General features: G+C 37.8%; 2 protein-coding genes across 2 annotated transcripts; one reads left to right on the top strand and one right to left on the bottom strand.

The window, feature by feature from the left end:
- Positions 1–8,533: 8,533 nt before the first annotated feature.
- Positions 8,534–12,931, top strand: LOC141620708 (brefeldin A-inhibited guanine nucleotide-exchange protein 2-like). Its single transcript, XM_074437511.1, has 3 exons — positions 8,534–8,618; positions 11,248–11,762; positions 12,914–12,931. The coding sequence occupies exons 1-3, from the start codon at positions 8,534–8,536 to the stop codon at positions 12,929–12,931; spliced, it is 618 nt and encodes a 205-aa protein (XP_074293612.1).
- Positions 12,932–14,871: 1,940 nt separating this feature from the next.
- LOC141620707 (uncharacterized) lies at positions 14,872–15,669 on the bottom strand. The gene has a single exon (XM_074437510.1). The coding sequence runs from the start codon at positions 15,667–15,669 to the stop codon at positions 14,872–14,874; it is 798 nt and encodes a 265-aa protein (XP_074293611.1).
- Positions 15,670–19,673: the final 4,004 nt, after the last annotated feature.

Genomic DNA, 19,673 nt, shown 5'->3' with positions numbered 1-19,673 from the left:
TCCATTTTTGTATAACTCTAGTCCTTCATATGTATAACTTTAGTCCATATTTGTAAAACTTTAGTCCAAAATTGTATAACTTTAGTCATATAATGTATAACTCTATGCATATGATGTATAACTCTAGGCATATAATGTATAACTCTAGGCATTTAATGTATAACTTTAGTCACAATATTTATAATTCTAGTCAAAAGATGTAAAACTCTAGTCACAATCTGTATAACTCTAGGCATATAATGTATAACTCTAGACATACAATGTATAACTCTAGTCACAATCTGTATAACTCTTAGATGAAAAAAAGTATCTCACAAAAAAAAAACGAGATTTAAAACACGAAATCGAAAAAAAAAAAAAAAAAAAAAAAAAAAAAAAAAAAAATGACGAAATAAACCGAGACGCAAAATCTGGAAAAAAAAAAAAAAAAAAAAAAAAAACGAGTTTATATAATTACGGCGGTGGTGGAGGTGGCGGTGGATGTGGGCGGTGGGTGGTGTCGGTTGGGATAGTGGTGGGTGGTGGTGAATGAGGAAGAGAGAAATGAATGATTTATTTGGTTTTTTGATTTATTTGGATTTTTTGATTTATTTGGATTTTTTGGGTTTTTTTATTTATTTGGATTTTTTGGGTTTTTTTTATTTATTTGGATTTTTTGGGTTTTTTATTTATTTGGATTTTTTGGGTTTTTTTTTTAGAGAAGAGAAGAGTGAAATGTGTGAGATGAGAGAGAAATAGGTGGGTAGAAAACAAATATATAGTAAATTAGTGGTTAATTAGGGTGGATTAGTAAAGTGTGTTAATTTGCTTGTATAATGACTTTTGGTGGGTTCATCTCATCCCTCCATCTCCCTCCATCCAATGGCTCACAAAAGACCTTATGGACTCAAATATATAATGGACCTTAGTTGATCCTTCCTCTATATATATATATATATATATATATATATATATAGTATTAATCTCAAGTAGTGTTTCACAATTATACCCCCAAAGGGTTGCATTATTAGATTAGATTTGCTAATGAGGATCAATTATATGAGCTATTTTGTAGTCACTGATTTATATCCGTTTCTAAATTTTTCTTTTATTGGAGAACAAAATTGCCCATTGTGTCTTGTAATAAGCTTAACAATATTTTGGTATGATCTTTGTTATTCTTCTGCTTTGTAAGTTTGTAGGCTATATTTCCAAATGTTTTTGCAAAGAATGGTTTTGAGAGAGCGATCACCGCTTTCCAGAGAAGTATTGCAGCCATGTTTGTCATTTTATCCTCATTTAATAAGTTTCATGTAAAACCATTCTACAACAGTCAACTATAATGCAGCATACATTAAGCAGTGCACAACTTGCAGACGGGTATGTGGCATATCCATGGGAAAAGAAAATGCAGGAAGTACTACAAGTTCCCAATTCTAGCCGCTTCATGTCAATCCTTTTTGTGCCAGGCATGGGGTTTCAGCACTGGAGCTGGAGTTTGACCATTTACCTATTCTTCATGTTTGATCATTTACCAATTATTCCCTCTGTAAAACCCAACATTATTTTCACTTACTGCTGATAATTTTGAAAAGGCTGTTTTTATAGCAAATTGCCATAATGTCATGCTAAATTAATACTCTAATTTGGGTTCTGTTTGCCATTAAGAACTCTCTCCCTCCATCCCCCCTTCCCTTCCCTCCCATTCCCTTCCCTCTTTCCCCCTCTCCTCTATTTTCTTCCATTTTTGGTATCCAAACAAGGCGTAAATCATGTTTTTCAGTAACTATGTTTCTCTTCTTTGTGATTGCATCTTTCCTGTTGCTATGACAACTTAGGTATCTATTATCTGATAATGACTTACACCACTACCAGTTTTGCAGTGTTCTTTGCTCAACCTTTTTTTTGGTCCTGTTCTAGTGTTTTTGGGATCCTTCTTTTCTAATCTATGATTGCCTTGTTAAGTACTTTACTCATTGTGACCCAACACCAGTCCTGCCCAGCTTCCATTGTTTAATGATTTTGAGTTCACCATTGCCCATGTTCTAATGTACCTGGACTTGTTTTCTCTGATCTGTGGTAATGTGGTTGCCTTTTCTGGTGCTACAACGATTTAGTTAGGTACTATATCTGATAATGACCAAGACCACCATAAGTCCTGCTTATTTTCCAGTCCTCTCCTCTGTCTAATGTCTGTTGGTGCAGCTCCACGCTAGTCTCATTCTAGTATGTCTTGACTTGTGTCCCCTTTTGGAAAAGTAAAGGGATGAATTGGATAAACGTTAGAATCTGACATCAACTGTTTTACTATTCTTGATATAGATTATGAATGGCGACAGAGATGAATCCCCATTTATTCTAGAATGTCATTAACCCTATGAACTATATATTCGGTATGGTGGAGTACATAGCTTCTTTCTGGTTAAATCAGCTGTTGCATTCAAGGGAATTCCAGTTACCCGCCTCTGAACAGTGTTGGACTGTCTTCTCCATCCTCTACTGTGCCTTCAATTAATCATGTTAGCGGATCCCAAATTATTTGTTATAAGGCTTTTTTGTTGTACAAGTATTGAAAAAAGTGATTTAGGAAACGTGCTTTTCGCAAAGTAACTCATGCTTAAATGATTTACTGCTGTCTTGAATGTCTGGGGATATGTGGAACACGGAAATCATTATGCGTTTGTGAATTTAAGTGCTCATAGGTAATTTGAACCAAGTTGGTTGTTAGAAGTAATTTTTAATGACGATCCTTGGCATCTGCATGTTTGCAGGTCTTCACTACAGCAGCATATGATGAACACAAAAGTATAGTTCTTTTGTCCTTTGAGATAATGGAGAAGATTGTTTGGAACTACTTCCCATATATCACCGAAACAGAGACTACTACCTTCACAGATTGTGTGAATTGCCTTATTGCATTTACTAACAGCAGATTCAACAAGGATATCAGTCTCACAGCAATTGGATTCCTGCAGTACGTGCAGCTAAGCTTTCTGAAGGAGATCTTGGCTCAGCACGCAAAAATAAGGACAAGGAAGACTCAGGAAACATCTCTCCACATCTACTTGGAAAAGATGGAAGGTTGGAAAACGGAGAGTCAGCTGATAAGGTTGATCACTTATATTTTTTGTTCCCTTTGTTGGCCGGTAAGATCATATGCATACCTTTTCTTTAAATATCTTAGGTGTAACACAACACTGTCTGTTTGTTGACAGATGCACAACACTAATTGAAAAACCAGAAGTATATGTGAAGAGGAAAGGAAGGAAATTAAACGTAATTGAATTAATCAACAGAGAATTACAACCCTAAATATATACTTCTGCTATATCCTAAAGAACAAGTTAAGTATAATATATTGCCTAAGTTAGAGTATACACAATAAGATCATATCCCATAATATGGTAATAAGATCGTTAAATATCGTCTAATACTCCCCCTCAAGTTGGAGCACTTGGAGTTCCAATGCCCAACTTGGACTGAAGATATTCGAACACCTCACTTCCAAGAGCTTTCGTAAAGATATCGGCAATTTGATTCTTGCTCCTTACATGCGAAGTAGAAATTGTCTTAGTCACTAGGTGATGTCGAACAAAATGACAATCCACTTCAATGTGTCTAGTCCGATCATGAAAGACGGGATTCTTTGCAATATGCGTTGCGACTTTGTTGTCACACAAAATTTCCATAGGCTTATTATGATCGATACCCAGGGACTGCAAAAAGGACTTCAACCATAATAATTCCTTCGTTACGCCAGCTAAGGCTCGATATTCCGCTTCGGCCGTGGATAGTGCAACAGTGGCTTGCTTTCGCGCTTTCCACGAAATGGGTGAATTTCCTAGAGACACATAGTAACCTGTAATAGACCGTCGTGATAATGGGAAGCTACCATAATCCGATTCCGAATAACCTCGCAAAGACAAGTCACTGTTTCTGCCGAGCACAATCCCCTTTCCCGGGCTGCTTTTGATATAACGCATAACTCTATTGACAACATCTAAATGTTCTCGTCTTGGGGCGTGGACAAATTGAGCAAAAATATGAACTGAATACACCAAATCTGGCCTTGTTATCGTCAAATAAATAAGACGACCAACCAATCTTCTATACTTCAACGGATCATGTAAAACTTCTCCCTTAGCTAATGCCAACTGGTGGTTTGGTTGGATAGGCGTGTACACTAGTTTACATCCTTCCATTCCCGCTTCCTTCACTAATTCCAAAGCATATTTCCGTTGACTTAGAAAAAGGCCCTTTGCACTCGAGGCTATCTCAATTCCCAAGAAATATTTCAAACGACCAAGGTCTTTTACCCCAAAACTCCGATCAAGGAAGGCTTTAAGTCGATCACTAGCATTTTTGTTATTACTTACAATAATCATATCATCAACATACACCAATAAACCAATAAAAATCCCATCTTTATTGTAAGTAAAAAGAGAGTAATCCGCTAGTGATTGGACGAAGCCATACCTTGTTAGAGAACTCGTGAGTTTGGCAAACCAGTTCCGTGATGCTTGTTTAAGCCCATACAAGGACTTCAAAAGCTTACATACCTTGCCCGGTCCTTGTCCCTGGATACCCGGTGGCAATCTCATATAAACTTCTTCGTCTAAATCTCCGTGAAGAAAGGCGTTGTTCACATCCAACTGCTCTATTCCCCATCCTTTTGATACGGCTACAGCAAGCAAGCATCTCACACTTGTCATTTTTGCGACTGGTGCAAAAGTTTCATGGAAATCGATCCCTTCAACTTGAGTGTATCCTTGTGCCACTAACCGCGCTTTATAGCGCTCAATAGTTCCGTCTGCTTTCAATTTTATCTTGTACACCCAACGACACCCGATTGGTTTCTTACCCTTAGGTAAGTCAACTATTTTCCATGTTCCATTTAATTCAAGTGCCTCTATCTCCTTATTCATAGCATTTCGCCATTCTCGCTGTTTGGCCACATCTTCATAGCATTTTGGCTCTTCCATAGCATCAACACGAGTCAAAAAATTCCCGTGATTAAGGGAAAAATAATTGGTTGTGACATAATTTGTTATAGGATATCAAGTACCTTTGTTTGCGGATAATGATTGGACGGATTGAGCATTTGTTATGGGGTCTATAATGCGAGCAGTTTTACACACATAATCCTTCTTCCAGTATGATTCGAAACGCTGTCGAGCTCCACGCCCCTGCTGTCCATCTGCCCCTGCATTATTTCCGTCATTTCTGGGCTGATCATCAGGTGGTGAGCTCGACATGTCTGGGCCTGCCTGCTCTTCCTCATTCAAACCTGCCTGTTCTCCCTCATTTGTTTCCCCTGGAACTAGTTCTTCTGCCTCTTGGTTTGGAAAAAGTCCAACAAAATTAGGGTCTACAACTATTTGTTCATTTATTTTGGAACGCGCACCTTCGTCATCTATGCCCATGGAACCATTATCAACACACGGAAAAGTGTGTTCATAGAAAATCACATCTCGAGACTCAAAAAATTTCCGACTCTTGATGTCATAAATGCGCCACCCTTTTTTGGAACTTGGGTAACCGATAAAAACATATCTTTTTCCTCGTTCATTAAATTTATCCGTAGGACGATCTTTGTTGTGAGCGTAACAAAGGCTTCCAAAAACACGCAAGTTATCTAACACAGGCCGTGTCCCATGTAACACTTCATATGGGGTTAATCCATTTAAGACTCGTGTAGGTGTTCTATTGATCAAATAGGCTGCAGTTAAAATGCACTCGCCCCAAAACTCAATGGGAAGATTAGCTTGGAATCGAAGGGCTCTACCTCGCTCTAAAATATTTCTGTGCTTTCGCTCTACTCTACCATTTTGTTGTGGGGTGTCAACATTGCTACTTTGGAAAATCATGCCATTATCACTATAATACTCCTTTAATGGTCCAAAAAGAAATTCCGTGCCATTATCACTTTGTACTATTTTAACATGCTTTCCAAACTGGGTTAATGTCATTTTGCAAAAATTCATCATAAAACGACAAACATCTCCCCTATCTCGCATCAATTGAACCCATACATGTCTACTTTTATCATCAACAATCGTCAAAAAATAATGTGACCCCGAAAAACTTGCCTTGTGATATGGTCCCCATATGTCACAGTGAATAAGCTTAAACAATTCATCACTGATTTTATTATTTGCTTTAAAAACGGATCTTGTTTGTTTCGCTCGACAACACGCGTCACATATATCATTATTGTTCCAACTTAAATTAAAACCAATCAAATTACCACAATTTGGTAAAACACTGTGAGACGGATGACCTAGTCTTTTGTGCCAAAGGCGCGCATCTCCCTTGTCATTTATTCGTGATACCCGCACTTGCTCCGTCTTCAAAAAATAGACCCTGTCACGGTGCTCACCCTGTCCAATCTTCATCCTCGTAGATTCCTGTATGGTGCAATGATCAGGAAAAAATGTCACAACGCAATTATTTTCCTCAATCAATTGTTTTACGGAAATTAAATCACAAGTTAATTTTGGAACATATAGAACGTCTTTTAAAACAAAATTATCGCTCAACACAAGTTCTCCATGCTCTCGTGCTATGATTTTTGAACCATCTGACAGAGTCACGGTTGACGGGTTTTGTACGCTGATATTGGAAAGCAAGGATTTTCGCCCTGTCATATGGTGTGACGCACCACTGTCGATTAGCTAATTATTAATATCATAATCCATACCTGAATTGGCTTGATTTCCATCCGATTTTGCTCCCAATAAAATGCGTATCTGAATTACCTCTTCTACTGTCAAATGTCGTTCTCCTTCACCTGTCGCGGTAACATTGGCTGCCTGGTGGTTTCCACCTTGTCCTCTGCCACCACGCCCTTGGCCAAGTCTGCCACGCCGTCCTCTGCCCCGACCTCTGCCTGGTCTAAGTTCAGGATACTTGTCCGACCAGTTATCCTATGTGTGATAGAGTTTATTGCAAGCAGTGCATCGTGGTACTCCTTCTCGTATTTCTGAATTTTGCACAGTACCATCACGTCCCCTGCTCGCTCCACTGATCAGCCTAGCCGCCATGGCTGCCTCACTGTTTTCCTCTTTTGGCTTAGTGACAGCTCGTTGTCTCTCTTCTCTGAGAACAAGCGCATATGCCCTGTTCAATGATGTTATCTCATCTTCCATCAAGAGATTGGTGCGGATATTGCCATACAAACTCGTATATAGTCCCATGAGGAATTGGTGGACTTTTGCTTCATCCTTTTCCTTGGCTAAATCCGCTGCTGCTCCACAAGTACACTGCGATACACGACTGTAGTTGGCTAACTCGTCCCATATCGTCTTCAAATTAGTATAATACTCAACCACTGACTGGTTGTTGCTTTGCTTGCACTGATTTAGTTCGTGCTTGAGTTGATGCACTCGTGGTGCGTTACCAACCGAGTACCGATCCTTCAATTCTTTCCAAATCTCCGTCACGGCTCCTGAAAAACTGATACTTGGGTGCAATTTGGGATCAATTGAGTTCCTAATCCAGGCCTTTACCATGGTGTTACATTGGCGCCATGCCACTGCCTCAAGGCTCTCTTCTTCTCCGTCTTTGACATGCGGCTTCTTTACTTTGCCCTCAACAAAACTCAATTTATTTTTCGCGTCAAGAGCATTCCTTACCGCATCTGGCCACAAGTCATAGTTTTCCCCGTTGAAAACCGTTGGTGTTAATGACAAGGCCGTACTTTCGGAAGGGTGCAGATACAACGGTGATGACGGAGCAATCTGTTCTGCGAATTTGCTCCCACCACTCTTCTTTTCGTCGCTGTCTGGCCCAACCATGATTGAATTATTCTGATTTGAATTGTTTTGAATTGTAGCGGAAGGTATGATCAGGATCAGAATTGCTCTGATTCCATGAAAAACCAGAAGTATATGTGAAGAGGAAAGGAAGGAAATTGAACGTAATTGAATTAATCAACAGCGAATTACAACCCTAAATATATACTTGTGCTATATCCTAAAGAAAAAGTTAAGTATAATATATTGCCTAAGTTAGAGTATACACAATAAGATCATATCCCATAATATGGTAAGAAGATCGTTAAATATCGTCTAATACTAATGTTGTTATCTGCCAAATGTGAAACTATATGCCAACTGACTAAATATGTATCCAACAATTGTTGGGTCTGAGGCAATTGAGTTTTCTACTGTTATGCAACTGAGCATTCATCAGCTTTAATACGTAGAGTTCAGGTCTGTGCGAAGCATCAGTAAACAAGTTTTAGGAGAGGGTTAGTAGGTGTCAGGTTGGAATCATTCGTAGAGTTCAGGTCTGTGCGAAGCATCAGTAAACAAGTTTTAGGAGAGGGTTAGTAGGTGTTAGGATGGAATCATTTTCGGGTCAATAGTTGCAAACTCTGGTTCTGCTCAATTGGATCTAAGTCAGGTCCTTTCTAGTGTTTATCAAGGTTTTTTTTACCCTTTTGTCCCACAATAATCTTCTCAATTTTCAAATTTCTCTTCAATTATATTTTGAGAACTAAGAATATTATTGCGCTCTCATATAATTTTAAATGTTTGTTTTGGGTCAATTCATGGCATACTGGATCAGGTCCAACTGGTTTTGGGTTGGGTCAGCTGTGTCAATGTCGGGTCCAACAAAGTTCAGGCCGTGTACATGTCAGTTTGGGTCTCTAATCATATTCTAGTTGTTGTGTTCAGTCGATTTATTTAGAATTAAGTCAGTTTCGCTAGGTCTAGTTACAGGCTATGTAGCTTCGACACGGCAGATTCCGAGCAGTACCGGTGTCGACTCGACCCGACACTGATCCCGGTACGGAATCCGTATCGGATGCGGCAACCGACAGGCCGACACGACGACTTTAATCAAGTAGTTGACAGAACGAAAATATCTTACCTTTAGAATGCTGCGATGGGTGGTGGTTGATGGAATGTGCAGTAAGGCGGCAGGTGGTGTCTCATCGTTAGGGTTTACATTTACATTGGACTTTCGTTTAATTGTTTTACAAGTGGGCCTTTGATTTCTGGTTTTTATCTACACAAATTCTCATTGAAGACATGACATATCCGTCACAAGCTGAAGACGGATACCATTTTACCTCACAATGTACCCACTTTTTCTCTCTCTGCAACACTATTCATGTGGTCCCCTTTCTCCACTAACCCATTTTGTTACCATTTTATCTCACAAAATATCCGTCACAAATGGTAACCCGTCACAAGGGAGACCAATTGTTTTATCTAAACTAAACATAACGTGGGCCTTATCTTTACGTGGCATGTTTTCCTTTTAAGTAGGATGGGAGAGAGAAAGGCAAGTGGGGCAATAATGATAGTGGGTTTCGACATTTTATCTAACTAGTATTGGTGCCCGGTTTCGCCCGGGCTACCTCTACTTACCATTAATTTTTTTTTCATTAAATAAAATTACTTGAAGTTGCATAACCCTTAAATTTATCATTAATATATTTTTCAATGACATATCCTAAAATTACGATGAAATAAATTTTGAGACAAATTCACTACTCCCGCTATTAATATTTTACTCTTTTTAATGAAATAATAGTAATAACATTTTACTACTTGCCCGTAATCATTGTTACTTTCACTACTCCCACCGTAATTATTGTTACTGTCACGACTGTTGCATTAATATTGATAATTTCACTAATCCCGCCGTAATTATTGTTACTTTCACTATTGCCGCATTAATACTGATTATTTCACTACTATCGTTGTTGTTTCTACCACTTTCACTAATCTCGCTGATAATATTGTTACTTTTACTATTCAAATGAGTGATTGCTATCATAAAACTATATACAATGTTACTACAATTCTTTTCTTTACTGACGAAACTACTTTTACTACCTAGGAATGTTGTTTAAGAATCATGCAATATTATATGTTATGAAATTTAACTTGAATTATTTATAATCTACTTATATTATATTTTTGTATGTTAAATAATTATCATCTCTATACATCTAATAAACTATAAAGTTTAATAAAATTACATATATTTTAAATTTAATATATAATTTTATGATGATAATAATTAATACTAAGTGTGCATGTTTATACTAATTAATTATTTTATTTTAAGAAAATTGACCATCTTCTAGTCTTCTATAAATATTTAGGAAAATTGGTATAATTAATTATTTTATTTTAAGGAAATTGACCATCTTAATTAATTATTTTATTTTAAGGAAATTGACCTTGTTTTAGTCCCTTACAAATGTTTAGGAAAATTAAAAAGCTTCTATATAATTTAATTTTAACTCAAACTATATAAAATTTGCATTGAGATCCCTTAATCGGGTCCATCACACGGTGCTAGTGATTTAAAACTATATAGTATAATTAATTTGTATAACTTTCTTTAATTACATTGAAGTCCCTTGGTTTCTGGAATTAATATATAGTATTGATTTTGTTTAGACTTTTGACTTGCTTCTCACCAAAACTTTAATATAATTACCACTTACAAACACTTTTATTTCCATCAGTAACCAAAAAAAAAAAAATCGACGTGTCCCCGTACCCGTGTGTGATTTTTGGACAGTGTCCCCGTGTCAGTTATTTCTAACCTCGGAGTACCCGACATTCAGATCCGTACCCGTGTCCGACACCCGTACCCGAGTCCGAGTAACATAGGTTACAGGTAGGCCTACTTGGATACTATCCCGAAAGCGATCCGTTTGGATGGGTGGGTATGGGTACAGTTTTTACACCTAGATTGACATTTTGTAACTATTAGTCTGCTATTATGCATACAATCCGATGGCTATAATCACTTGATCTAAGCAGTATGAGTTGATTTTGGCAGTATCCCAAGTCTAGCATTTACTCTTATCATTACAGTTACAACTGCATCTGCTTGATAGGCGCTTAACGTCCTGGCTGGCTTTAGATCTCTCTATACCATGCTTGTGCCACTATTTATGTTTCCTCTAGGCTTTTTCAACCTGTTCGTTCATTCATAAAAGTGTGTAGAATATTGCGAAGACCCATTCCAGCTAACTGGTCTGGTCCTGAATGTTTGTGTGTTAGATTTTGATTCATCCATCCGATTGTAGCACCTGCGCTGGTGGTGGGGTTAGCTAACCTGCTTCACCGAAGGTGAAGCTGACTAGGTCCACAAGCCAGATCATAGAGCACCAAGTTTCCAAATCTCTTTAGGGCTCGCTACGAAACTATGGCCATCACTTTTCACTTCCTCTGTGGGAGCGGGTGTTTAAATCCGTCTTGTTCCGTATATTTGATTATGTTCATCATGGTGTAGACACTACTGCAGAAAATTTATCAGGGGAAGCCATAGACAGTGAACTAGCTGACTTTGATCAAGATTCATGGCTCTATGAGACTTGTACACTGTCACTTGAGCTAATCGTTGACCTTTTTGTCAAATTCTATTCCACTGTCCATCCTCTTCAAAAGAAAGTGCTCATGCTCTTGGTGGGCTTCATTAACCGTCCTCACCAAAGCTTAGCTGGAATTGGTATTGCTGCATCTGTTTGGTTGATAAGCAATTCTGGTGATCTCTTTTCAGATGAAAAATGGATTGATGTGGTTTTTTCCTTGAAAGAAGCAGCCGCGTCTACCCTTCCAGAGTTTTCTTTCATCTTTAACGAGGAAACTTCAGCAAGTAGTAATGAAGAAACAATTAGTAGAGAAGGTACCAGTGAGCCCACTGAAACTGATCCTGATCCTGATACAGAGGGCTTAAGAACCCGACAGATATATGCTACCATATCTGATGTGAAAAGCCGGTGCGCTGTCCAACTCCTGTTGATCCAGGTAAGCATGACTCATATGCAAATTAGTATACTAGGTTTAGAGCCCGTATATTGCAACTGTGGAGGATTCCCTTGGGTTCGAGGAGACGTAGAGAATTGGGTGCACGTGAACCCCTAGTAGTGGCAACACTACAGGGCATATGTAGTTTGGGAGATGCTTCCTTCGAGAGGAACTTGATAACATTCTTCCCTCTTCTTTCTAGCTTGATCAAATGTGAACATGGGTCGAAGGATGTTCAAGTAGCTTTGAGTGAAATGCTTAGTGTATCAGTGGGTCCTGTCTTGTTGCGGTCCTGTTGATCTTGGCCGAGTGACATTCTGCAGATTTGATGTTGATAATCTGACAAGGTGTTGTGCAGTTTCGATTTTGTTGTTCACTTCTCTGTTCCATAATTATTTAATTTTTTCCTAGTGAATATGATAGTTTGTGGATCACAATTATGGTTAGTTTTGATTGAGTTTACTCCCTCGTGTGCCTCATATGGTCTCGACTTGACCCAAGGCTTCAATCATCTTCCAAGCATGAGTTCATCCTTGCATACCTGCCATTCATACCTACCTCATAAACATAGGGTAAGAAGAAACGAAAAGATAAAGAACTTGTCATCATCAACATATAAGGTTCAACAATACTTATTCATCTGTTATGCTGGAGTTCAACTCCAACTCCGAGTGGCTGTTACAGCAAAAGCCGACTGGCTTGTTTTCATCTTTAAAGATCTGACTGAATCCTTGGAACAGTAAACCTTCAAGGAAATCTAGTAGGCATTATCAACATCCCTATCTATCTTCATCATTTGATGATCCTGAGGTGTGTTGTCTGATAAAAGGGACTTTAACATATCAAACTCAAAGGTATGAGATGACGGGCTTGGTAGATTATCCTTTTAAGGGGTAAGATCATACAAAAATGAGAGCAATGAAAATGGCATTAACACCTAGAATTTGGCTTCTAATCGGGTTTTGTTCTTATGTTTTTGCTTCTTTCATCAGTTGATCATCTTGTCTCTTTTTAGGTAGGTTGTTGCTCCATTCCGGCTTTTTTTTTTCGAAGGGTAGTGAAGTGCAGTTGGTTTCAGTTTATGTTGCACAATGGGAGATGTTGAAGCCAGTTTAGCATTTTGATAAAAATGAAAATCATTTTGATTGCAGGTTGAGGTACAAATGTGATCGTTTGGGCCAAATTGAAATTAAGCTATCTAAATGCACAAGTTGTCGATATATGATGTTATCCATCACTAGGTTCTATGCGTCTAGTCTAGATCAATATATGTGGTGTGGATGTGGTGCGCAAATTCTTATTTTAGACGGGCTATTTTTCGTTTGAAATAAGATAGGCTAAATGTGGCCATTTTACGATAAAATGTTACTATTTTCGGATAAAATTTATCACTATTTTCAGGGGTAATTAATTGGTAATTAGTATGTATAATATGGATAATTAATGGGTGTAATAAGGGGTTTTGTGTTGTATAATAGTGTAGGATGTATTGTGATTGTATTATGTGATTTGTATAGGATGTGACCGTTTCATGAGACGGAATCGAGTCGGATTCGGTAGCTTATGAAGATTGCAAAAAGGTAGGTTTATCCTACTCGATTTCGAAAATGTGTATACTTATCTGTGTGTCTTTTATCGTCATTTGCGTAGTATGAACCGTATTGCATCACATGGTGGTATTTGAGGATCTTGGTGAGTCTCACATGTTGTCGAAAATGCATTATCACATAATGTTAATTTATGATGACTTGAGGACTCGGAATATTTGAGGAATTAATGTTCATGACATGTTTGGGATCGAGTTTCATGATGAGTCACATATTTGGTGTCATGTTTCATATTGCATATATGGTTGTTGTGTTGTATCGGAAATATAATTGTTGATGGTGATACTTGGTTGTTGAGGAGGCGGTTGAGAGACTGTTTTACGCTTGAGTCGCCTCTTGAAGCTTCCCACTCCAAGAGGGATGTGCACATTGATGACTTGAGTATGAAGGGACAACCACACGTCTGCGAGCTGGGGACCTGGTTGGTGGGCGGTGCCGTCACCGGGCTGTGGGTATATCTGGGTGTGTCTCGGTACCGGTTTAGTGATTCCATAATCGTATCAAATGTTTGTCATTGACATGTTGCATACTTACATATCATCTAATGCCTTATGTCTTTATTTATCGAAACTAGCGTGTTTGGGTTGTGGGTAAATTGTCACCTATTTCTGGGGTGGTCTGTGTTTGTCCATATTATATTTTCGATCATATGAGGAGTAGTTGTTTACAGGTTGCATTTGGTAGCACGAGATTATGGGCCGAGACACGAAATTAGAGTCAGAGACGGTAACATCCTCCCATTCTATCTCATATATTATTTATCTTCAAACTTAATAACTCAATTAAATAAATTAAAAATATTCATTCATGAACGAGGACTATTCAAAAGCAAGAAATTCGGTTAATTAATCGGATTTGATCATACACTTTCTTCAATTTTTATTTTTGATCTTCATCATTAAGTTTAAGATTTACGTGTATGGACGGCAGGGGATGTAGAATTATGAATTGTAGTTGAACTAAGGATTGAGTAATAATCCTAAAAAAATTAAATCATAAACTAAAAATCAACACAACTTTACTCATCAATCCAAGCCAATTCTTTCTACTAAAATCATAAACGAACAATAAGAAGTACCTCTTTTTGACAAGAGATTCTACCTCGACTGGTCCACATATATCGGTATAGACTAATTTTAACGGTTTCATAGCACGTCTTGATTTCCCAATAGGAAAAGAATCTCAGTGATGCTTCCCGAGTATACAACCCTCACAAAAACTGTCAGGGGTATCTATTAAAGGTAGACCCGTGACCATATCCTTTTGAGCCAATAACTTCAGTCCTCGAAAATTCAAATGCCCATAGCGAAGACGCCATAGTCAATTGATGTCTTTAATCATTGCCTGGAAACTCATAATAGTTTTTGGCTGAAGATATAAAGGAAACATACGATTTTTTGTCACACTCACTTTAGTAATTAATTTTTTATTCTTTCCCTTGATTTCACAAACCCCATTCTCAATGTTGATTTTTTGCCTTTTTTCTGTGAGTTGACCCAAACTCAATAAATTCCAAAATATCCCAGGTACATAGTATACATCTGCAATGGTAACATTTGTTCCAATTTTGACCGGATATTAATGTTTCTTTTACCTTTAACAAGAAATTTGTTTTTGTTTCCAAAGCTAACTTCACCTTGAACAGATTCATCCAAACATGAGAATAATTCTTTATTCCCTGTCATATGATTACTACAACCTGTGTCTAGATACCAAATATTGCCTGCTTCGGCATCTGGACCTTCTTTACAAGCCAAAACTAATGTTTCCTCGGCTTCTGCAACATTGGCTCGTTCAGCTTGATCGTTATTCAATTTTGTTCGACATTCCGATGCATAATATCGGAACCGCTCACACCTATGACACCGAACCTTTGATTTATCCCGACGTACAAATGATATTCGTTTGTGGTCTCCTGAAGAATTTATATCTACATTCTTGTCCATTCTATAGGAAAAATTATTTTCACCTCTTTCTCGGCCACGACCTCGTCCACGCCCACCATGGTTTGTTACATTCGTCCTACTTTGCAAAGCATGTTCTGAAATAGAATTTTTTCCTCGTTGTCTCATTCTTTGTTCATGTGCCGACAACGAACCCAACAACCTTTCAATAGATAAGGTTGATAAATCATGAGTTTCTTCAATATCGGAAGCGACATTATCAAAGTCGGCATTCAATGAACGTATGATCTTTTGAACTACCCTTTCATCATTAATATTTTCTCCATTAGTCTTCATTTGATTGACAATGGATTGTACTCGATCAAAATAAACTGAGATTAACTCAGATTCGTCCATGCTCAATAACCAATTCCGAATGCTTCACCATTTAGCATTCCGAATGCTTCAATAACCAATCCCTGTCAGCGGGTGCAGAATATGCTCATTTGGTAACATTTAGGGGTGGTTTGTGACGATTTTTACATTGTTTAACCAATTCCGAATGCTTCACCATTTAGCATGGTTCAAGTGAAGATTAAGAAGCCAATAGATAGAAGAGAAGTGTCCAAGGAAGAGCCAAGAACAAGCTTGAAGAAATGCCACAAGAAAGCCTTCCAAAGGATCAAAGGAAAAACGAAAGAAAGACGCACTCCAGCAGCAAAGCCGCACGGTGCAAGTTTCTAGGCACCAGAACTCGCACCGTGCGAGAAATCTGGGTTTGATGGCGTTTTTTATTATGGGCCTTCCCTTTTGTTAAGCCCATAATTATTAGGTTACGGTAGACTATATATAGTGATGGGGCATATTCTGCACCCGCTGACCGAGTCAACATATTAAGCAAGGTCAAAGATATCCACAAAGAAGTCAACGTATCGTACTGACCCTAGCCGATGCGCCTATCGGCTGTCACTTGGGTCTCGGCTAGGACAACTAGCCAACCGGGATACATATCCGCGTACTCATATCCAAGACCCTCGGCGCCCCCGCCATGGGTCCATCGGCCGAGGGTAGAACGGTCTTTCCACCTGCTGGCCACTTGGCCACTTGGCCACTACGTGACAAAAGGTGAAAGTCTATAAATACTCCACTTCTCTCAACGAGAAAAGGATCCGAAAATATAACCTAAACCACTCATAATCTGGTATAAACTCCCTTATCTCTGTACAATATACTTTGCCAACTTACACACAACTTAATCCCTTTAAATTTACTGACTTGAGCGTCGGAGTGAGTACGCTCGGTGCCAAGCCGAGCCCTCAGTTTGTTCATTGTTTCAGGAGAGGCCGAAAGGAAGAGGCAAGCAAAGTCATCATTCAACTAGCTCACGTGGTAACAACACTGCTCCGTAATCATACACGGAACATATAGAATGTTTGCAAGTAGGTTAATCATCTTATGCTCTTTGAATTAATCAAGTTGTAATTTTGGGGAATTATTTCATCTTTTGAATTGGGTTAGATCTAAGCATGGAGAACTAATCTCCCTTTCTTAATCCGACTCAAAGGCTTAATCTTTGGTTGTAAGACTCCCTAATCTTTCCTTAATTATTATTATTGTTCTTAATCTCTTGTGTTTAATTGCTTAATTTTGGAATCCTTGTTAGATTATTGTGATTAAGTGTGATTTCCTTGTTACATAATCTTTCCAAGTTCCTTAATTTATTGTTGTTGGGTTTATTAAGTGTGATTTCCTTGTAATCCCATGTTGCAACAACTTGTTATTAGACTAATGAATGTGATTTCTTCTTGGTTTAATTAACATTAGAGAGATTAAGTTGTAATTGCTCATTAATTGTGATTTCATTGTGAGTAATTCCACCTATTAGATTCCTATTGCTTTATCTTCTTGTTAATGAATCTATGTGTGTGATTTCCACTAGAGGAGTTGATAAGTTGGGTCAATTATTAAGTGTGATTTCCTTGTGATTGACTTCTAATTAAGGGAATTTGGAGATTTAGTCTCACTAATAGGACAATAATATTGATTAGAAGGATTGATTGGGAAGTTTTATTAACTAAAGTGCCAAACTTTGGGTCGGGTTAAGTCTTTCTCAAATTGATTAATTTCGATCTTGAACTCTTGCTTGATTAATTGATTACTTGTCTTGCACTCTTGTTATTCCTTGGGTACTCGATCGAGTAGCCGGTTTATCGGGGAATTTTCTCGGGTTTTGTTAATTATGCGATTAAGGTATTTAAGCTCCGTCGTCTTTATTCCAAAACACTTTTACAAAACCTAAATTCCTGTTTAAGAGAGAAAGCAAACTAGTTCATCTTCCTAATCGCATTCTTAGCAATTCCCGGAGTTCAGACGGTCAGTTCTTGTCGTTGTTCATACCGTTGAGTTCCTTGCGTCGAGGGTAAGATCTATGTACCCTTTTTATGGTATTTCCTTCTATTTGGTTAAACCCTAATTTATAGATTGGGGGTTTTATGTGTAGTATGTGATTGGTAGTCTCTATGTGTTGTATGATAGGAGGAGGGTTCATAGAAAAGGCTTTTTGACTCAGCTGTAGAGACCGTCTGATTGTGTGCATACCAGGTAGGATTTCCTACTCAGTATTAATCCCATAATGGGATGATTGGTTGATGTATTGTGTTTGGTTGTTTGATATATAATTGTGTTGTGTTTGTGGTTGTGATCGTGTTGATGGTTCGCGAGGCGTGGCCTCGGCTGAGTGGGGTCACTTGCGGGAGTGGCTTCACGCCCTAGTTTCGCCTTCTGTGGAACCCGCCACAGAAGGGATGTGCACATTAATGGACAGGGTTATCGCTCACTGTTATGTGGAGCGGGGATTTGGTGGGTACGGCTGCGGTCCCCCACTGGCAGGGCTGGTCCAGTGGACAGTCAGTGATTGAGACGGTTGGTTTGGCATGATTGTGTTTGTGTGACAGTTAAGCTGTCTATTTATCTTATTGCTTATGTATATTGGATTGTGTGATTAGTACTGACCCCGGTGTTGTTTTGTAAACCTGCGGTGATCCATTCGGGGATGGTGAGCAGATATTGAGCAGGTATTGAGATGAGTACTGGGATAGCTGGGATGCCACGACATGATGATAGGAGTCTTCCGCTGTAGCTTTTAGTTTATTTACATTTCAGTTAGAACAGTCATTTGAGAACATGTATCGTACTTTCAGTTTGGTTTTGAGGATTGTAACTATTCGTTAATCATTTATAATAAACGTTGTTTCGTTATTGTTGTTTGATTATCATACCTCGGGCAACCGAGATGGTAATGTCTTCATACCTGAGTGGTCCTGGTAAGGCACTCGGAGTATGGGGGTGTTACATGAATAACTTAGTACCGTATTTGAAATTTGTTTTAATTTGGTTGATTGTCACTAGTTATTTTAGCACGTTATTTTGTCTGTTCATAATTTGTTTGTCATTACAATGTTTCTTTATTGTTTATTAACCTAGCCGGTATATACTCTTGTAATAAGTCACTAAAGTCAATCCGTTCTTTTAACTAGGTGTAGTGGGTCTAGTAATTTGGTAATTGTCTTTACGCAATTATAGCAAAAAGAGATTGGTCAACTTTTCTCTGTGTATTAGCTACATTAGATCTTTGTTGTTTTAATACTATAACTTTAATTTATAGCTTGTGTTTTGTTTGGTACGTAAGGTGTATGAATTGTACGTGGTAAGGTATACGGATTATTTGTTAATGACATGCAATTAGTATAAACTTGTCAACAATCTTTACATTGCGAATAAAAAAAGAAATTATTTAATATTTATAAATATAATAAAAAGGCAACAACAAAGCATAAACTTTCACCATCCCCCTTTGTATGTTCATTTTAAAAAGGCACATCATCTATAAATATAATAAAAAGGCAACAACAAATCATAAACTTTCACCATTCCCCAAAGGTAACAGTTGTGTTTTGACATTATTCATGGTCGTAGGAAATCTTTAATATTATTCTTAATCAATAAGACAAAATATAGTCATTTGAGATCTTGTTTGATTCATCTCATGAATGCTATAAGAATATCAAATTTTTATAACTTTTAATAATTTGTAACTAGAGATATTCACGTTACAAAACGTGTGCCTCGGCAAGTGTGATAAAATAACTGTTACCTATGGTATCACTGATATATAGGGAACATTTATGACGATAAATAAAATAAAATCTCACATGAATATATTTTGTCTTATAGATTAAGAATAATATCAAACATTTCTTATGATCATAAATAGTGCCAAAAAGCAAGTGTTACCCTTAATCCCCCTATAACTAAAAGAATAAGAAATCTTATGTTTTTTCCCGCTCAATTGTCTTCACCTTCTTAAAGGGCCTAATTTTTCAACGTATCAAATCAGCCCATATACTTATTCTAATAATGGC

This window comes from Silene latifolia, chromosome X, assembly GCF_048544455.1.
Source record: "Silene latifolia isolate original U9 population chromosome X, ASM4854445v1, whole genome shotgun sequence".
Classification (NCBI taxonomy): Eukaryota; Viridiplantae; Streptophyta; class Magnoliopsida; order Caryophyllales; family Caryophyllaceae; genus Silene; species Silene latifolia.
The sequence above is the reverse complement of the archived record's forward strand: the minus strand, read 5'-3'. Positions and strand labels throughout refer to the sequence as shown.

Coding starts and splice junctions, on each gene's coding strand:
- LOC141620708 (XM_074437511.1), top strand. CDS start 8,534: ATGGCATACTGGATCAGGTCCAACTGGTTTTGGGTTGGGTCAGCTGTG. Junction 8,619..11,247: donor AAAGTTCAGGCCGTGTACAT/GTCAGTTTGGGT, acceptor ATCATGGTGTAG/ACACTACTGCAGAAAATTTA.
- LOC141620707 (XM_074437510.1), bottom strand. CDS start 15,669: ATGGACGAATCTGAGTTAATCTCAGTTTATTTTGATCGAGTACAATCC.